Genomic DNA, 15,000 nt, shown 5'->3' with positions numbered 1-15,000 from the left:
GGAGCCAGCCGCCTCCGATTGCCCCGCAGCACTGGCCGAGCTCCAGCGGATGGGATCCGGCCTAGTGCTCTAATGACTTACAGATTGGAGCGCTGTGGTATACACGTGTCAGGACAATGCCAATGGCCTGCTGCAAAAAAAAAACATAGGAGAGGGAGAGAAAGAGAGCCGGCGGCTTCTCCCTGTCCTGTCAGACTGGAGGCTCGGCCCCTGGATTGTGTCACATCACGCCCCCCCACCCTCACCGACCGTAAACGAAGGCTGTGAAGAGCAAACGTGGGGAGGAGGGGGGTGGGAGGGGGCGGGGCGCTCCGCAACTTAAAAGTCTTTCATCCTGTAAACTGAAAAGACATTATCTTTTGACCTGGAGATGCCCTCTGTGAGGCTGTACACTATGGTGTGAAAACACACACATGCACGCACACACACACACACACACACACACAGACGGAGAGAGAGAGAGAGAGAGAGAGAGATAAAAGAAAAAAATAAAAGAAAGAAGTGAGGATTGTGGCTTCAACTGGTAATAGCACAGATAAGAGGATTGTCTGCTGGCTTGGTTTTTGAAACATTATCAGCAGCTTCTCTGTGTCTGAAGAATAACATGTGATGCACCTTTGACATCATGAAAATGTTCAATGCAGCATTTATCAGAGAAGAGTGAATGGTGTTTCTCATTTAAAAACAAAAAGGCCAACACACAATTACAATGAACATAAAAAGAAGAAGAAAGAAAAACCCTCACGGATAAAGATGCTCTTTCAGTTTCCAATGCGTTACAACTTTCACTTCAAGACGGAATTTCAAAGCTCTCAATGGCAAGTGAAGTGACGTTATCATTTTCCCACAACCTTCTCTCTCTCTCTCTATATATATATAGGCAGACAATCTGGTCTGAATCTGGCCATCGCCTTTTCCCACTACAATCGGCAGCAGACGCACTACAGACGGCCACCAGTCAATGTCATTCAAGCGCCGTCTACACCACTAGCTGCTGGCCATACCTCGCGCCGTACCAGTGGCGCGAATACTGAAGGCCAATCTCGAGACACAATCCTGGATGGGAAAACAAGCATAATCTCGGCATTATGCTGATAGCAAAGACGCCATGTTGACACAACATTTCCAGCCCAGCTGAACGCCACATAATCCCTGTAGGAGGTTCGATGCCCACCTGGGAGCTCCCGCGACGAGGTTTTGTAGTTAACCAAGCGACACGACAGAACGAGCTCCAATCCCTCACTCCCCCTCCCACCGTCGGCGCCGGTGGACTATCAGCGAGGGTCCGACAGTGTTGTTCCTAATTACCTATTTCTCCACTCCTGATCCTGCGGCTGGCATAATTAGTTACCTGGGGCTGCAATCCAATTTGAAGTGATGACAAGAAAGTGATCCATGAAAAAGTAATAAGTTAAATCCAATTTCAGCCTGCCTCTAATTAAATGCACATGGAACTAATGAGTCAAACCCTACCATTTCACTGATAATGGTAATTAGCGGGGTGGGAGTCGCCCGGTCTCTCGTCGCCCCGCGCCACTGTAGGTGTCAGGCGCGGAAAAAGGTAAAAGCGGCATGGATCCGTTTAATCACACGTGCCACTCCGTCAATGTAAATTACTGGCTTTTTGACCAGTCAAGTATGTTTAGCTGTTTTCCAGCCTCGTGCGGCAGCTGTTTGTATACTAAGGCCTGATTAAAGCGCCTCAAGGCTGCTGCGTGTACAGCGGAGGCATCTTCATCAAGAGGCAGGGGTGGGCGGGATGTGTATGTGTGTGTCGGGGTGGGGGGGGGAGACCCCTGTTGGAGATATAAAAACCAAAGAGCCATTTAATGCTGATCAAGGATCCTGAGGCTTGTTTGACTCACATCCCCCTCTCCCCCTCCCCCTCTCCCTTTACTACTCTCCGCAGGTCTTTTTTTTTAAGATGTTCTGTACATACCGTGCTTCATTATTTTTTGACTTGAATAAGAATGAATTGAAACGTGAGTCACATCTCCAAATGAGTGAAAGTCTCTCAGCGCGTCTCCTCGTGCCTAATGGGAAGACCTCTGAGATGAATGGAGCCCGCGTCCCCAGATCAGGTGCTTTTACGGGGTGTCAGTTTACTACACAGCCTCGTAATTGTCAGACCAATGTCGTTTGATGACCCGGTCCGGCTCAGCGGTGAATCATTATCCGGGCTTCGTGACCGCGGAGATGGTGAGCGTTCGGTGTGAAGGGAGCTCCCTCCAGGCACCGGGGGTTTTGTTCTTAAAAGAGGAAGTGAGATGAGACTCTCACCCTCTGGAGTTTCAGAAAAATGTGTTTGTGTGTGTGAGAGAAAGAGAGAGAGAGAGAAAGAGAGAGAGAGAGAGATATGGTGTGAGAAAAGAAAGAAAATAAGTGAAAGCTTGCAGACAAAAGGGTAGGAAAAAAAGAAAGAAAAAAACAACAAAAACAAATGCAATACATCCCCCTCACGCTGATGTTTATGCATGAACTCCTGGTTGTGAACTGTGTGTGTGTGTGTGTGTGTGTGTGTGTGTGTGTGTGTGTGTGTGTGTGTGTGCGTTCGCCATGTGTTTAATTAGCACAATATGTAATTCTGAGATAAACAAACACTTGTACGGACCTGTGGCTTGTTGTTTCATAATGGCAGCTTCAACCCAGCAGAACGTAACATACGACATTAGAGAGCAGCCAATTTACGGCGTCGGTTAGATACTACAGCGAGCTCTGTGCTCTCTTCACAGAGCCGGGCAGGGGAGGGGAAGCGGGGGAAAGGCCCCGGCTCTCTTTTCAATAGCTGAGTGACAGCTTGGCCAAGCTCTCTGTATACATTAATAAATTAGAATTTTAATTTTGTCTTTGTCTGCAGGAGATGGTCTAGTACTCCGCTATGTACCAACAACTGGCTGTACGCTGGAATCTGCCGCTGTGGTCCCCTCTGTTGACCTCTGCAGCACAATTCCCTGGCAGGCCGGGGAAACAGTTTAGTCTGATCCTTTCAACTTATTTGAATCCGGACAAATATGCACACAACTGAAAGGTCATCACAGTCATACTTCATCCTCTGGAGCGATTCCCGAAGACATCTGCACAACAAAGAGGCTTTTTGCGCAACCTGACATTAGACCTAGCTGCTACAATAGCTCATTAAAAAGGGCCCCCAATGGGATAGTAAGATAGTAAGGGTATTAAATATTATATATATATATATATATATATATATATATATATATATATATATATATATATATATATATATATATACACACACACACACACACACACACACACACACACACACACACACACACACACACACACACACACAGAGCAGGGCCTCCGTATTAATTACCAAATATGCCCTGAAGTCGTTTGCGATTTCACACTGACACAAACAACTGCTGCTTGTTCAAACACGAAGATGTACATATCCGAGGAAGCTGATCCCAAATTACCGTAAATATTGCATCGGAAGCAGCATTCATGTTACGAGCAGAGCGAGATGAAAAGTACAACAACAAAAATTGTTGTTTTCTTATTTCTTTGCATCACAAAGGCATTCCAAATAATCGTCTGGTCGCCTTTCCACCTTTCCCCACCCCTTCCCTTGCTCGCCTTTCTCCATTCTGAGCCCTCCACCTGGATTGCCCACCCCACACCTAAACACACACACACACACACACACAGCTGAGTGTGTGTGTGTGCAGAGCAGTGAAAGGCAAACAGGGAAAGCATGGCGTTTCCTCTGCTTGACCAGATTCCCATCTTGATGGGAGGAGCAAAGCTCTCTCTTTCCCGTTTTGTTTTCTGACACTTTCTCCTGCTTTCACCTCTTAAACCAAGTGCAGTCAGCGAGAGAAAAAATAAAAAGGCCTTTTCCATGAACGGAAGTCAGGACCAGCCACAAAACATGCTGATGCGCGTCACTGCACTGGAATGACTCTGGATGAGCTCAACTGGCCACACGGAGGTTGTGTCTGGCCTATATATGTTTGTATACCGACATGCCACTGCTTCTAGCGTCCTCCGTCAAGATTTAGATGACACATGGTTGATATTGTGTATGTGCTAAATCACACGACTGCAAATGTTGCACTGCCAATTCTAATTTCCTGTTTTGTGAACTCAGCCCGCGACGTGCTTTTCCTCGCACACCGTGTTCTAGAGCGAGTTGCACAAGTTCCGCTCTTTTCTTACTTTTTTTTTTCTTTCCCCCCCGCCATCTCTTTTTTTTTTAATACATTTTTTTATATTTTATCACCCACAAAGTCAAATAAGTAAGCCGTCGTGAATAAATAAGAGATTGTCTGAGGGTGACGTGGATGCGTTTGCGGTACCTGGAGGCTTTGCTGCTTGTCGATGGCTTTGGGGGACTTGCGGCCAGTGTTTTGTTGAGACTGCTGCTGCTGCTGCTGCTGCTGCTGCTGCTGCTGCTGCTGCTGCTGCTGCTGCTGCTGCTGCTGCTGGAGGAGTATCTGTCGTGCCACTTGGAGAGCCTGATAAAGAGAGATGCATAAAGAGAATATTATTATTATTAAAATAATATTAATATATTAGTTTTCAAACAGTCCAATAGAAACACCAGTAGATATGCTAAAAGTCCCTTGAGGACACTTTGATGCTTATCATTGGAGCAGATGTATCGACTTACAACAATATCCCCTTGGCCTCCTGATAACACACAAACATTACAGAGCATCTTTTCCTACTCCAGCATTCACAGTCATAAATCTAAAGCTGGCATAAATGATCGCACCACGAACGCACATTGGGAACAATGATCAGATGTCAAAACAAATGCACAGCCAGAAATAAGAAGACACACACACACAAAAAGCCAGCCAGAAGAAACATTTATCTGTTGATAAGTTGCACTTACAGCAAACACAACCGGTCAGAGACACTATCAGCGTCTTTTGATCCTCCTTTAGCTCAGTCAAACTCCCCAAATAAAAGGCTGTTATGGCCGCTCCGAATATCTGTTAAAGGACACGGCCTTCTCAGTGGAAAACAAAATACAGTGCAGTCACATGTTTATTGCTCCAGCTACTCCCTTTTCCCTTGCGATAAATAATCAAACATGCCATCCAGAACAAACAAAGCGAGAGAGAGGGAGAGAGAGAGAGAGAGAGAGAGAGAGAGTGAGAGAGAGAGAGAAAGCTGGAGGGGGAAAAAAACACAGCAGTCTTGAAAAACGGTCAGTGATACCAAGAAAAGCAAGCGGCGTGTTCCCACAGTGAGCTGGCCGGCCTCACACCTCCACCAGTAAACCATCTGGGTAAATAACTGGCCTCATTCTTTCCATGTTCCTCAGACGATCGCTCCCCACAAATTAAACAAACAGCCGGGGCACATCCGAGCTCATCTCGCAGACGGACGATCTGGTGGGTTTCCCCGGTCAATTATTTGAGGGGTTCAGGAATTAGAGAAAGTAAACGGAGGAATGTTTCACGAACAGATAGCGCGCGCGAGAGAGAGAGAGAGAGAGAGAGAGAGAGAGAAATAAAAAGTTAGAGCGACGTGTGAACGAGGGAGTGAAACCTGAGAACGATTGTGTGAAAGTAAGATATCTGCAGGGAAAAGGGCGAATAGAAAGCTCAGTGGACAGATGAAAAGACAGAGATAACTTGGTCTTAGTGCCGGTAAAGTCGGACGATACTTTAAGACGGGAAGGCAGCAGACAGTCAGTGGTGGGAGCGAGCAGCTGTATGATGATCTCTTTGTCTGTCTGTGTGTGTGTGTGTGTGTGTGTGTTGACCCTCCCAAACGCACGGCTGTATGATGACATCATGAGGCATAAATATGACCACTGGCTACAAAGAGGCCACACTCCTGGCATTTCACCGCGCTCAACTTTAAAGTGCGTAAGTTGTCCCTCTCTCTCTCCGTCTCACGTGAAGATGAATGATGCCAGAGCAGCATATCTCATTCTGCATGCCTAATTGTGTTCTGCTTTGAAATTCGTGGAGGGGGGAAACCCCCCCTCCTCTCAGGCAAGCGAGTACACTCATAAGGAAAGTGTACAAATTGATACCAAGAACTGTGTGAGCGAAATTCACTCCCACGCTGTCGTAATATTTACATCTTACAGTTCAGACGTTTAGCTTTTTAGCAACTTACAATCAGAAAAGAACACCCGGCGTGAACAGAGCTGACCGAGGGAAGGGATCGGAAAACTTCTGACGCTTCTTCTTGTGTTATGAAACCTCAATCAAAAACAGGCCAATGTTTTGAAATGGTTAAAACATGTTTTGTTTATTAAAAATGCCTTTTGGTTCATCATTTAAATAAATCCTTTTAATTCTAACAAGATAATGACCTTGTTTTATCTCAGTAAAAACAATAATAAATTCAGAATGAAACAAATAAGTGATTGATTGAATCTAGCAGTAAAGTCATTTGCATCAGCTTTTGAAACATTAATTAGGTCAATACTCGGGTTTAGTTTAAGTGATTTTAACATTTAGTTTTACGACATAAAATACATCAGCAAATATTTCTCCTGTGTTTTTTTTATTTCTAGCCTGCTTTCTTTCTGCTAAAGAGACAAAACATCCTCACGAGAACCGCCTTTATCTTACCTGACTGCAGCATTTATTGTTCAATTTAGTGAACAAAATGTGTATGTATCATGAACTCTCTTTTCCCACACATATTTTTCATCTACAACCATAATCCAAAGAAAAAATCCCATCAAATTTGTATTTGTCGAAGGAACCAGTGCGATGCCAACAAAAATGCCTCCTACTCCTGCCCCATTACTTCTGGCCTTCTTGCTCAGGCCACACCCATCTTTGAAGTCAGTCTTCATTTCGATCTCACCTACACACCTGTGAAGTTTTCTCGACCGCTTCTTACGCGTTGTGACGCTATCGCGGTGTAAAAATCTGTCCACAAAGACATATCAACACCCGGCAAAGCACTCAAACCAATTCTGTGGTAGTTCCCGTCACAGGTGTCTAGGACTACATTTTGACAAAAACACACAATCACAAAGTGAAAACAATACCGGCCACATGCTGTCGGTAAATATGTATATAACGCGGGTGAGGTGGCGTCAGAACAGTCAGCCACTACAGCATCATGAACTGAGAAAGAGAGCTTGAATGACTCAGACCGTGAAACGCTGATAATTCATAAGTCAATTCAAGAGACCAAAAAAAAAAATGCTGTTACAAAACCCTTCACAACGCCCAAGGCGTGGTATTACGGGCACACTGAAGAGTAAACAAAGTTGTCTGTTTTCTTTTCCGCAGTAACTGATGACACATGCAGAGTGTGTGTGTGTGTGTGTGTGTGTGTGTGTGTGTGTATGTGTGTGTGTCTGGGTTTACAACCGAGGGTGTTGGAACAAAGAGAGTTGAGTCAACAGGATATGATAGGAAATTCAGACAGTAATGGATAAAGAGATGCGTTTCTGGGAAGTCTGCTCACTGTCATCTTCATTTTAAGCACAGAAAGTTAACGCGAGTAGATTTTTGGGTTTGTTTTTTTTAAAGTGGGGTCTGAGGTCCTTTTCCATAGACAGTGTTTTTCTACAGTAGACTGAAGGCCCCAGTGTGAAGAAATGCAAAGCAATGTCCTGGTATGGACGGGGGCAGCCCAAAGTATTTTAGACGTTTCCGTGGACATTATGTTTTGAACATTTTAACCGCTTTACCTTGTTGCGTTAGCCATCTACGCTCTCTTCAAGGTCACAAGACTCCTTTTACCAGGCAGACCACAGAAGTTGCTGGTCCTATGCTGCCTGGATGGGTTAGTTTGTCTGGTGTTAACTGTGGGACTCTGGTGAAGCCACACCAACTCCTTCATAACAGGAGGAACACAACAATTTAAACAATGATGGTGTTTCGCAGCAACAAAACATGCCTCTGACCGTTCATGTCAACAGCGTCATTAAAATTATTCTTCCCTTTAAAGTAAGGGCAATAATTATGCACTGGAAAAATATAGTCAACGATCTTTTTGACAAAGGCAAATTAACTGAAATTACACCGCTGCCAGACAGCACATGCCTGGATATGCTCTCTTAATAACTTTACAATGAGACTTTTTGTTTGTTTTGAAAGCCATAAGATGAGTGAGATGTGTTGGTGCAGAAAACAAGGAGACAAAAGCGGCGAGCGGGCTGAGAACCTGCGTTGTGAGGTCGGCTCAACGGTTAGGAATGTTGCAGTCGTGTTTGTATTTGTATTTCATTTTGTTTTTTAAAGTTCACTGGAGCTGGCATGCTTTTGAGAGGCCTAATGCTGGGCTAAAATAACCCATTGTGAACTGTCACTGCGATGTTTACTCAGCACCCACTCCTCTATTTCAGAGCTGCCCCACTCCTCCTCCTCCTCCTCCTCCTCCTGCTCCTCTTCTTCTTCCTCCTCCCAATTCAATTCAGTTTATTTTGAATAGACCAAAATCACAAATACAAGATTAGCCTCGAAGGGCTTTACAATCTGTACACATGACATCCCTGTCCCAGGACCTCACATCGGATCAGGACAAACTCCCCCAAGTAAAGATAGTAAAAACCCTTTTACAGGCAAAAAAAGGGAAACCTGCCTCCTCCTCCTCTGGAAAGGATCTTCTTTTGATCTTCCATTCAGAAGGTACTGGCTCGATAGACGAGTGAGTGTAAGAGCTGCTGACAAATGAGAATGAGCTGGAAACTCTATCTGAAACACGGAGAAAAGGTAGCATCATGTTGTCTACGTGACATGAGAGTCCAAATAAAGTGGACTCGTCAGTTAATAAACATTCGGGCCAACTGCTTGAGAACTAAACTGTACTATGTTACACTGCATACTTTTTATACTGTTTTTCAATGTATATTTACTCTAAAAACATAGGATTTGTGACACACTGTGCATTGATGCATTGTCGGATTGGTGCATCGCCTTGTGTGTCGGAGTACAAGACTACAGCTGCCAATTATAATGGGAAACTAACTTTTTGTTTGGGAGGAACGCTTGTTACTGGAATCAGACGCCTACGTCCACACACTCACTGTTTGTTGGTCTGCGTGCGCGCACACGCACACACACACAGACACACACACACACAGCATAGAGGGAGTGAACCCTCCAGGTGCTTTTGATTAGAAAAACACCCACCAGCACATGACAAAGGTTTTTTTTTCTTTCATTTTTTTATCAGCAACAAAGCTGTGCAAATTTTGTACCCTTGTCATTTGGCGGACCTCTTTTATATTCCCCATCTCAAATGTGTCCAAAGTTCACAGCCTCTTCCCCCTGTTAACGCAACTTCCTCAATAAACAACAGGCTTTTTTTTTTCTTCTTTTCTTTTTTATCTGCATCTACTTTGACACCATATTAGCGAATAGAGGCAGCAGCGTCTCTCTTGTGTCCCTGGGCTATCACGCTGCGATAAGGGAACTGCTAAGTACTGGATGTCTTTATGTGCAGTCTGCACATGTGGATTATTTACAGGCTTTGGGGTTTCCTGCTGCTAAAGCCAGCTCTGGGTGTCTGACAAATCCCAGCTCAGAGCATTGCCACACAGTCAAGTCCGCTCTCTGCCGAAATCCCGCCACTGCACCTCCTCCCCCACTATGAGGTAAAACAGACATATTGCAGATGTGTCTCCCTTTAAGCTCATCTTATGCGACTTCACTGACCCGCGCTGCCAAGTCGAACCGCCGCATGACGCAAAAGGGGATCCGAGAAGGAGCGTGACACGGCACGCAGCGCATTTCTCTGAATGGCAGGCGAATAGAAAACGGAAACGGAGACGCTGCGAGCTGAATGAGGGGAGGAGGAATGGACCGGCTCCGAAACGGGGCCCGCCGGTGTTTGTTCGGGCCTGTCAACGGAGAGAACCGCTTTCGTTCTATAAACGTCCGGCTCCTCTCGCCACACAGCTGGGGGAAGACCTTGAACGTGAAATGGTTTCGGGGAGATTGCTCCTAATTGCTGGAAGATGTGCAGGCAGGTGTAACTGGATCCCCGCGGCCACTTGGAGAAAGGGAGATGGAACGAGACGTGCGTCTGTGTGTGTGTGATTCAGCGTATTTACTCAGCGGGCACTTTTTTTTTTTTTTTGCCAGGCATTGTTAGTCATGAGAGCGTGGCTCAGAGACAGCAAAGCATCAACACGACTAATAGGTTAGCTCTTAATGTAGTCCGGCTCTGAAGACACCGGGGCCCTCCGGTTTCGCTCTGCAGCCTCGGCATGGGGTGGGGTGGTGGTGGGATGGGCGCTCCGACGCACCGCTGCGGCCCTAAATGTCAAGGTTATCTGCTTGACTTTGTGACTGATCGCACGTCTCAACTCACCTGACATTTATCACTCGTGCCGTTTCCTTTTCCAAAGACAATCCCCCCCCCGCTTCCTCCCTCCGCTCCTCGGTGGTGAACCCGAACCCCGGAGCCCGGCTCTTCTCCCACCAGCTCCTGAACATAAGGTCGCTAACATGTTGAGCTAAGGTTACAAGAACGAGCCGATCATTTCGGAAATGACACCGGCTATTGTCGCCAGTGGGGATGGAAACGGTTCTGTATTCCCAACATGACGGCTAGCAGATACCGTATTCGACGGGTTCTGACTGTGCGAACATAGAGTAATGGAATACTTGTCATTTTAATTGAAATGCATATAGTTTTTTTAGCATGTAAGCGGCTAATCATTGAGGTTCATGTCTATTTATATTAATTGCCCCCCTCCCCACCACCACCTTTTTTTTGCCTCAGTAATACAGACGTTTATCTGCAATGCAAAGCAGGGAAAGTCTGCTTTCCCAGTGAGTATGTAATTAATGCCATTTCCAAAAAGCCACTCCACATGGAAAACAGGCCCCCGATGCTGAAACCTTGCACATTACAGGGCCCTCGCAACAACACTCTCCAGTCTGTGTTTAGATTCCCAAACTAATTCATGTAGAATACATAAATAAATCAACGTTTTATACCCACTCTCAACCATTAGATTCCCCTTCCTTCGCTGCACTTTTCAACTTATCTATTAATATTTATGACAACACTAAACATTTCAAATATCCGCGTTTAAACAATAAGGCAGGGCGTGCACTTACATAAGACCAAAGCTGACTAATAAAAAAAGCCTGTTTTTGTTTATTTAATATACTCCCCGTGCGCCCTCCCTATGTCACCCCCTCCCCCATCTGCCCATAACAGGTAATGTGGTGCCCTGACAAATGTTTTTTATGGAGGAAAAAAAAGAAGAAATTACGAAGAAAAACAAGTCGAAAGCAAAGTTATTAACTGCGAGCAGAGATAAAAGAGAGGGGGCTGTGAAGCGAGACTGATGATGGAGGGAGTGGAGTGGGTGGGGGCAAGGACAGATGGAGAGAGAGTGTGAAACATAGAAGAGAGGTAAAAAAAAAAAAAAAAGATGGTGGGGGAAGCAGAGGGGAGAGGAGGAGGTTGCAGGAGGTGCAGAGGGGAGGGTAAACAGTGCCTTGACCAGGCGGTTCGGGCGCTCCGAGCCTGGTACAGAGGAGTCAAGGAACGCCCCCCCACCCCACCCCGCCCCTCATCTCCTCTCCAACTCGGCGAGGTCAGCTCAGCTATGCCGGCCTGACAGCTTCCGTTTGCTGTGTGCTCGCCGTTTGTTTGGATTCCCTCGGCCTTGCTTAGCCGGCAGCTTACCAACAGATGGCTAAAGACAGGCCTCTATTCAGAGCGGCTCGGATCAGAGAATCGCGCCAAGGAAGAGTACACACAGGCTGCACACAAAACACACAAGACACAATGCGAGCGCGCACATGCAAATGACGTGGACCGTCGGAGTTGCACACGCTGCGAAGGAGGTTGCCGTAAACAGCTATTTTATTTACAAAGAAGAAGAAGAAGAAGAAGAAGAAAAAAAACATGTAAAACACACAGGGTGACGAGACAACAACAGGCAAGTGAGCACACACACACACACACACACACACAAACACGCACGCAGCATGTTGTTTGATTCTACCAAACAACTTCCCGGGATGATTAAATAACCCAGCAGATCTGAGTGAAAAGCGTTTCCGTCCCCCTCGACATTATTAAAAGGAATACTGTGTTTATTACAGCTTTAGTGCGGTGTAAACTCATAAACACCCTCCCCGAGTACAAGAGGAGCTGTCAGCTAAATATTGTTCCTCTCATGAGTCGCTCTTCCGCCTCAATTACGCCTTTCAACTTCCCGGGCTCAGTATGATAAAGTGGCAGTAAAAATCATTCACATTAATACACCATTGTGCATCTGCTGCTAAAGGTAATTAAAGAAGTAAATGACTCATAAGAATAGACATATTAGCTGCAAAATGAAAGGCAACTAGGCTGCCTCATGAAAATATGTACCATTAAGATACTGCATTTTCATATTGGGGTAATCAGCTCCACTAGCCTGATGCTGATTTAATCCACTCCAGTGGAAAGTCTATCAGCGCACAGCCGCGTGTCACTGTCTACCCCGCCAAGAGCCGGCATTTCGGCTTCAGCGTTGCCTGCGAATGGCGCTACTAAAAGGAGGGAGGTCACACGCAGGCAAATCAGTTGGAGGAGCAGTCGGCACTTCGGTGTCATTTAGAGGCAGATGGAGAGATAGAGAGAGAGAGAGAGAGAGAGAGAGAGAGAGAGAGAGGGAGAAACAAAAAAAGAAAAGTAAAGTATGGGAGTGAGAGGAGGATAAAATGAGCTAAAATGAGAAGAGAGGGAGGGGAAATGAATAAATAAAAGGATCTGGGAACGATGCAACGGGCAGATCTCAGCAGCCCGCCTCTCCCTGACCTTAGCTTTTTTTGTTCTGAGCGTATGATGCCTCAGGATGCCCACTACTGAATACAGCGATCATATCCGTCAAGTTGATAAAGTGGGAGCGGGAGAGCAGAGGCGCGCCAACTGTGCCGGGCGCTTAGGCGGACTGTTAGAAAACACGCACTACCCCCCTACCCCCATCCCCGATTGCCTCTGTGTTGGAAGCGTTGCATCACTTTGTAGCGGGGGTGGGGGGGGTGTTGTGCTTGGGAAAATGGGCGCTTCCAAAAACCCAGCGTGAGACCTAGAATACTGTGAGCGGATTTTATCGTGCGTGAATGATATTGTTTAGAATGGGAAGCTGGATCCGTTCCGGTCTCATAGACGAGAGGACTCAACATTATTGATACACCCGGGACGACCGGTAAACCCTCGCCTAAATCTTCAAATTTAGTCGTGGTGAATATAGATGAATGCGGTCGGGGCGCCGCTATAGAATAGCACCGGAGGAAGAGGGGTGGGGCAGCGAGCGATTGGTGAGTTCAGCCGTGGCCACGGAGCACCGCGCTGCTCGGGGGCCCTCGATCTTGCGGCCCTCGTCGGCGGCTGACCACTCTCCGGCCTCAGCGCCACGGGGCGCGTTGATTAACTCGGTGTGTGCGGATGCAAAACTAACTCATGGAGATGAATAATCCCACTAATCAGTACGGCGCACAACAAGCGGGGAACGCTGCCCAAAGCTCCTTTTGACTGTTGCCCTTGAAGACGGATTCAAAATGACATCCGGTCCTAAAAGAGCGGGCGAGTATCTTCTCAAAACATCCCGATTTATGGAGAAATACAAATTGGAAGAGATGATTTTTTAAAAAAAAAATGTTTTTTTGCTTTGTGCACCTTGCATAAAAAGAACGCACCGCAGCCTTTATGGTTAAGGCTTCATGTGGTTTTTCACTGTGCATTTTTTTCCAATGATGCTCACTGATTTGAACTGTCGTGACCTTAGACACAATACGAGCTGCCAGGGGAGAATTCCCTGTGTGTGTGTGTGTGTGTGTGTGTGTGTGTGTGTGTGTGTGTGTGTAGCAAAGGAGAGGATTTTCTATAAATCACAAGGCCAGTCCAATTGGCTATGGATTGAGTTGCAGCAGGGAGAGACGGCTCCCTGGGAATAGCAGTGTCTCTGTTGAAGTCATTCCAAGATGGGTAATATGATCCTATGCCGCCAGGAATAACGAAAGGGAAGAGAATAGGAGGAGAGAGGAAGAGAGAAAAAAAATCAGATCTGCTCCGGCCATAAAGAGGAGTAATCTTCAGCAGGGTCAGACACATCACCCGTCACACTGGACCGTAATGTATTATAGTCTCAGAGGCAGGTGACGTGACACATGGGGTTCAAGGGATTTTTTTTATTTGAGGATTAAAAAATAAAAATCGTTATTGATCTAGTAGGAAGGTGTGTGTGCAGCAGTGATGTAAACTAGTATCCCACAGCCATGAACTGTATGTATAAGATGACATTGAAAAGACAACTGCTTAACATTACATGCATTCAATGTATTAACACAACTATCTACTAAATGCCATGTATTTTGTGGTGAAGGCCTGAACGTCTAAAAGTGGCAGCTAGTTGTTTGTTTTTACATAACGCTTTAATGATGCGCAATAAAAAAAAGTTGTGCCCTCAAATTCAGTGTCGTCAATGGAGAAGAAACAAACTATGCGTTAATTTGTTTAGTTCAGTCAGTGAGTTTCACTGCTAAATTAATCTTGTCGCTACTTCCTAGGCACCTTGTGGATGGACGGATGAAAGTGGCACTGCTGGCGTTTTTTTATGCATTTTCTTTTTTGATGCAACATGTAACGCTCCTTAAAGCTGCAGCCAGTTTACATTACATCAGGTAAAAAACGTACCTGTTAACTGCACTAAACCCTGTTATGTGACAAACCAACTATGAAAGTTGAAGAGTTAAAGGAGGAGCTGGGACTCCAATGCCTTTTCTAGGATATGATGGCAACGCTACCATACAATTAACACCCATTACATGCATTTGAGTTGCTCTGTTGCTTTCAGGCAACAACGGATCCATCTACAGTTTCCTCTGAAGATACAGTCCCAAGATTGTATCTGCCATCAGAAGTACACATCCACAGTTCACAATTCAGAGTGTTTATGGACTAACAACTCGTGAAATAAGTCCTTTGGGCGTAAGCACTTTTCCAAACCACCTCAAGCTTAATTAACATGCGAAGTGCAGTGCAGAGGCGGAATTGGCCGCCCTCAATCTGCCTGAGCCACCTTCAGCT

The 15,000-nt window shown here is 45.8% G+C and overlaps 1 protein-coding gene across 7 annotated transcripts in view; it reads right to left on the bottom strand.

Moving 5' to 3' along the window:
- foxp1b (forkhead box P1b) overlaps positions 1 to 15,000 on the bottom strand; it is a 149,127-nt gene that overhangs the window by 50,401 nt on the left and 83,726 nt on the right. For all 7 annotated transcript variants that reach the window (XM_068593986.1, XM_068593990.1, XM_068593991.1 and 4 more), the window contains exon 6: positions 4,326 to 4,484. In XM_068593986.1, the coding sequence (XP_068450087.1) occupies positions 4,326 to 4,484 (159 nt within the window). The remainder of the gene's footprint in view (positions 1 to 4,325; positions 4,485 to 15,000) is intronic.

Source organism: Clinocottus analis, unplaced genomic scaffold (genome assembly GCF_023055335.1).
Source record: "Clinocottus analis isolate CAN_PGR_092001 unplaced genomic scaffold, fCliAna1.0.p SCAF_3, whole genome shotgun sequence".
In the NCBI taxonomy this organism is placed as follows: domain Eukaryota; kingdom Metazoa; phylum Chordata; class Actinopteri; order Perciformes; family Cottidae; genus Clinocottus; species Clinocottus analis.
The sequence above is the reverse complement of the archived record's forward strand: the minus strand, read 5'-3'. Positions and strand labels throughout refer to the sequence as shown.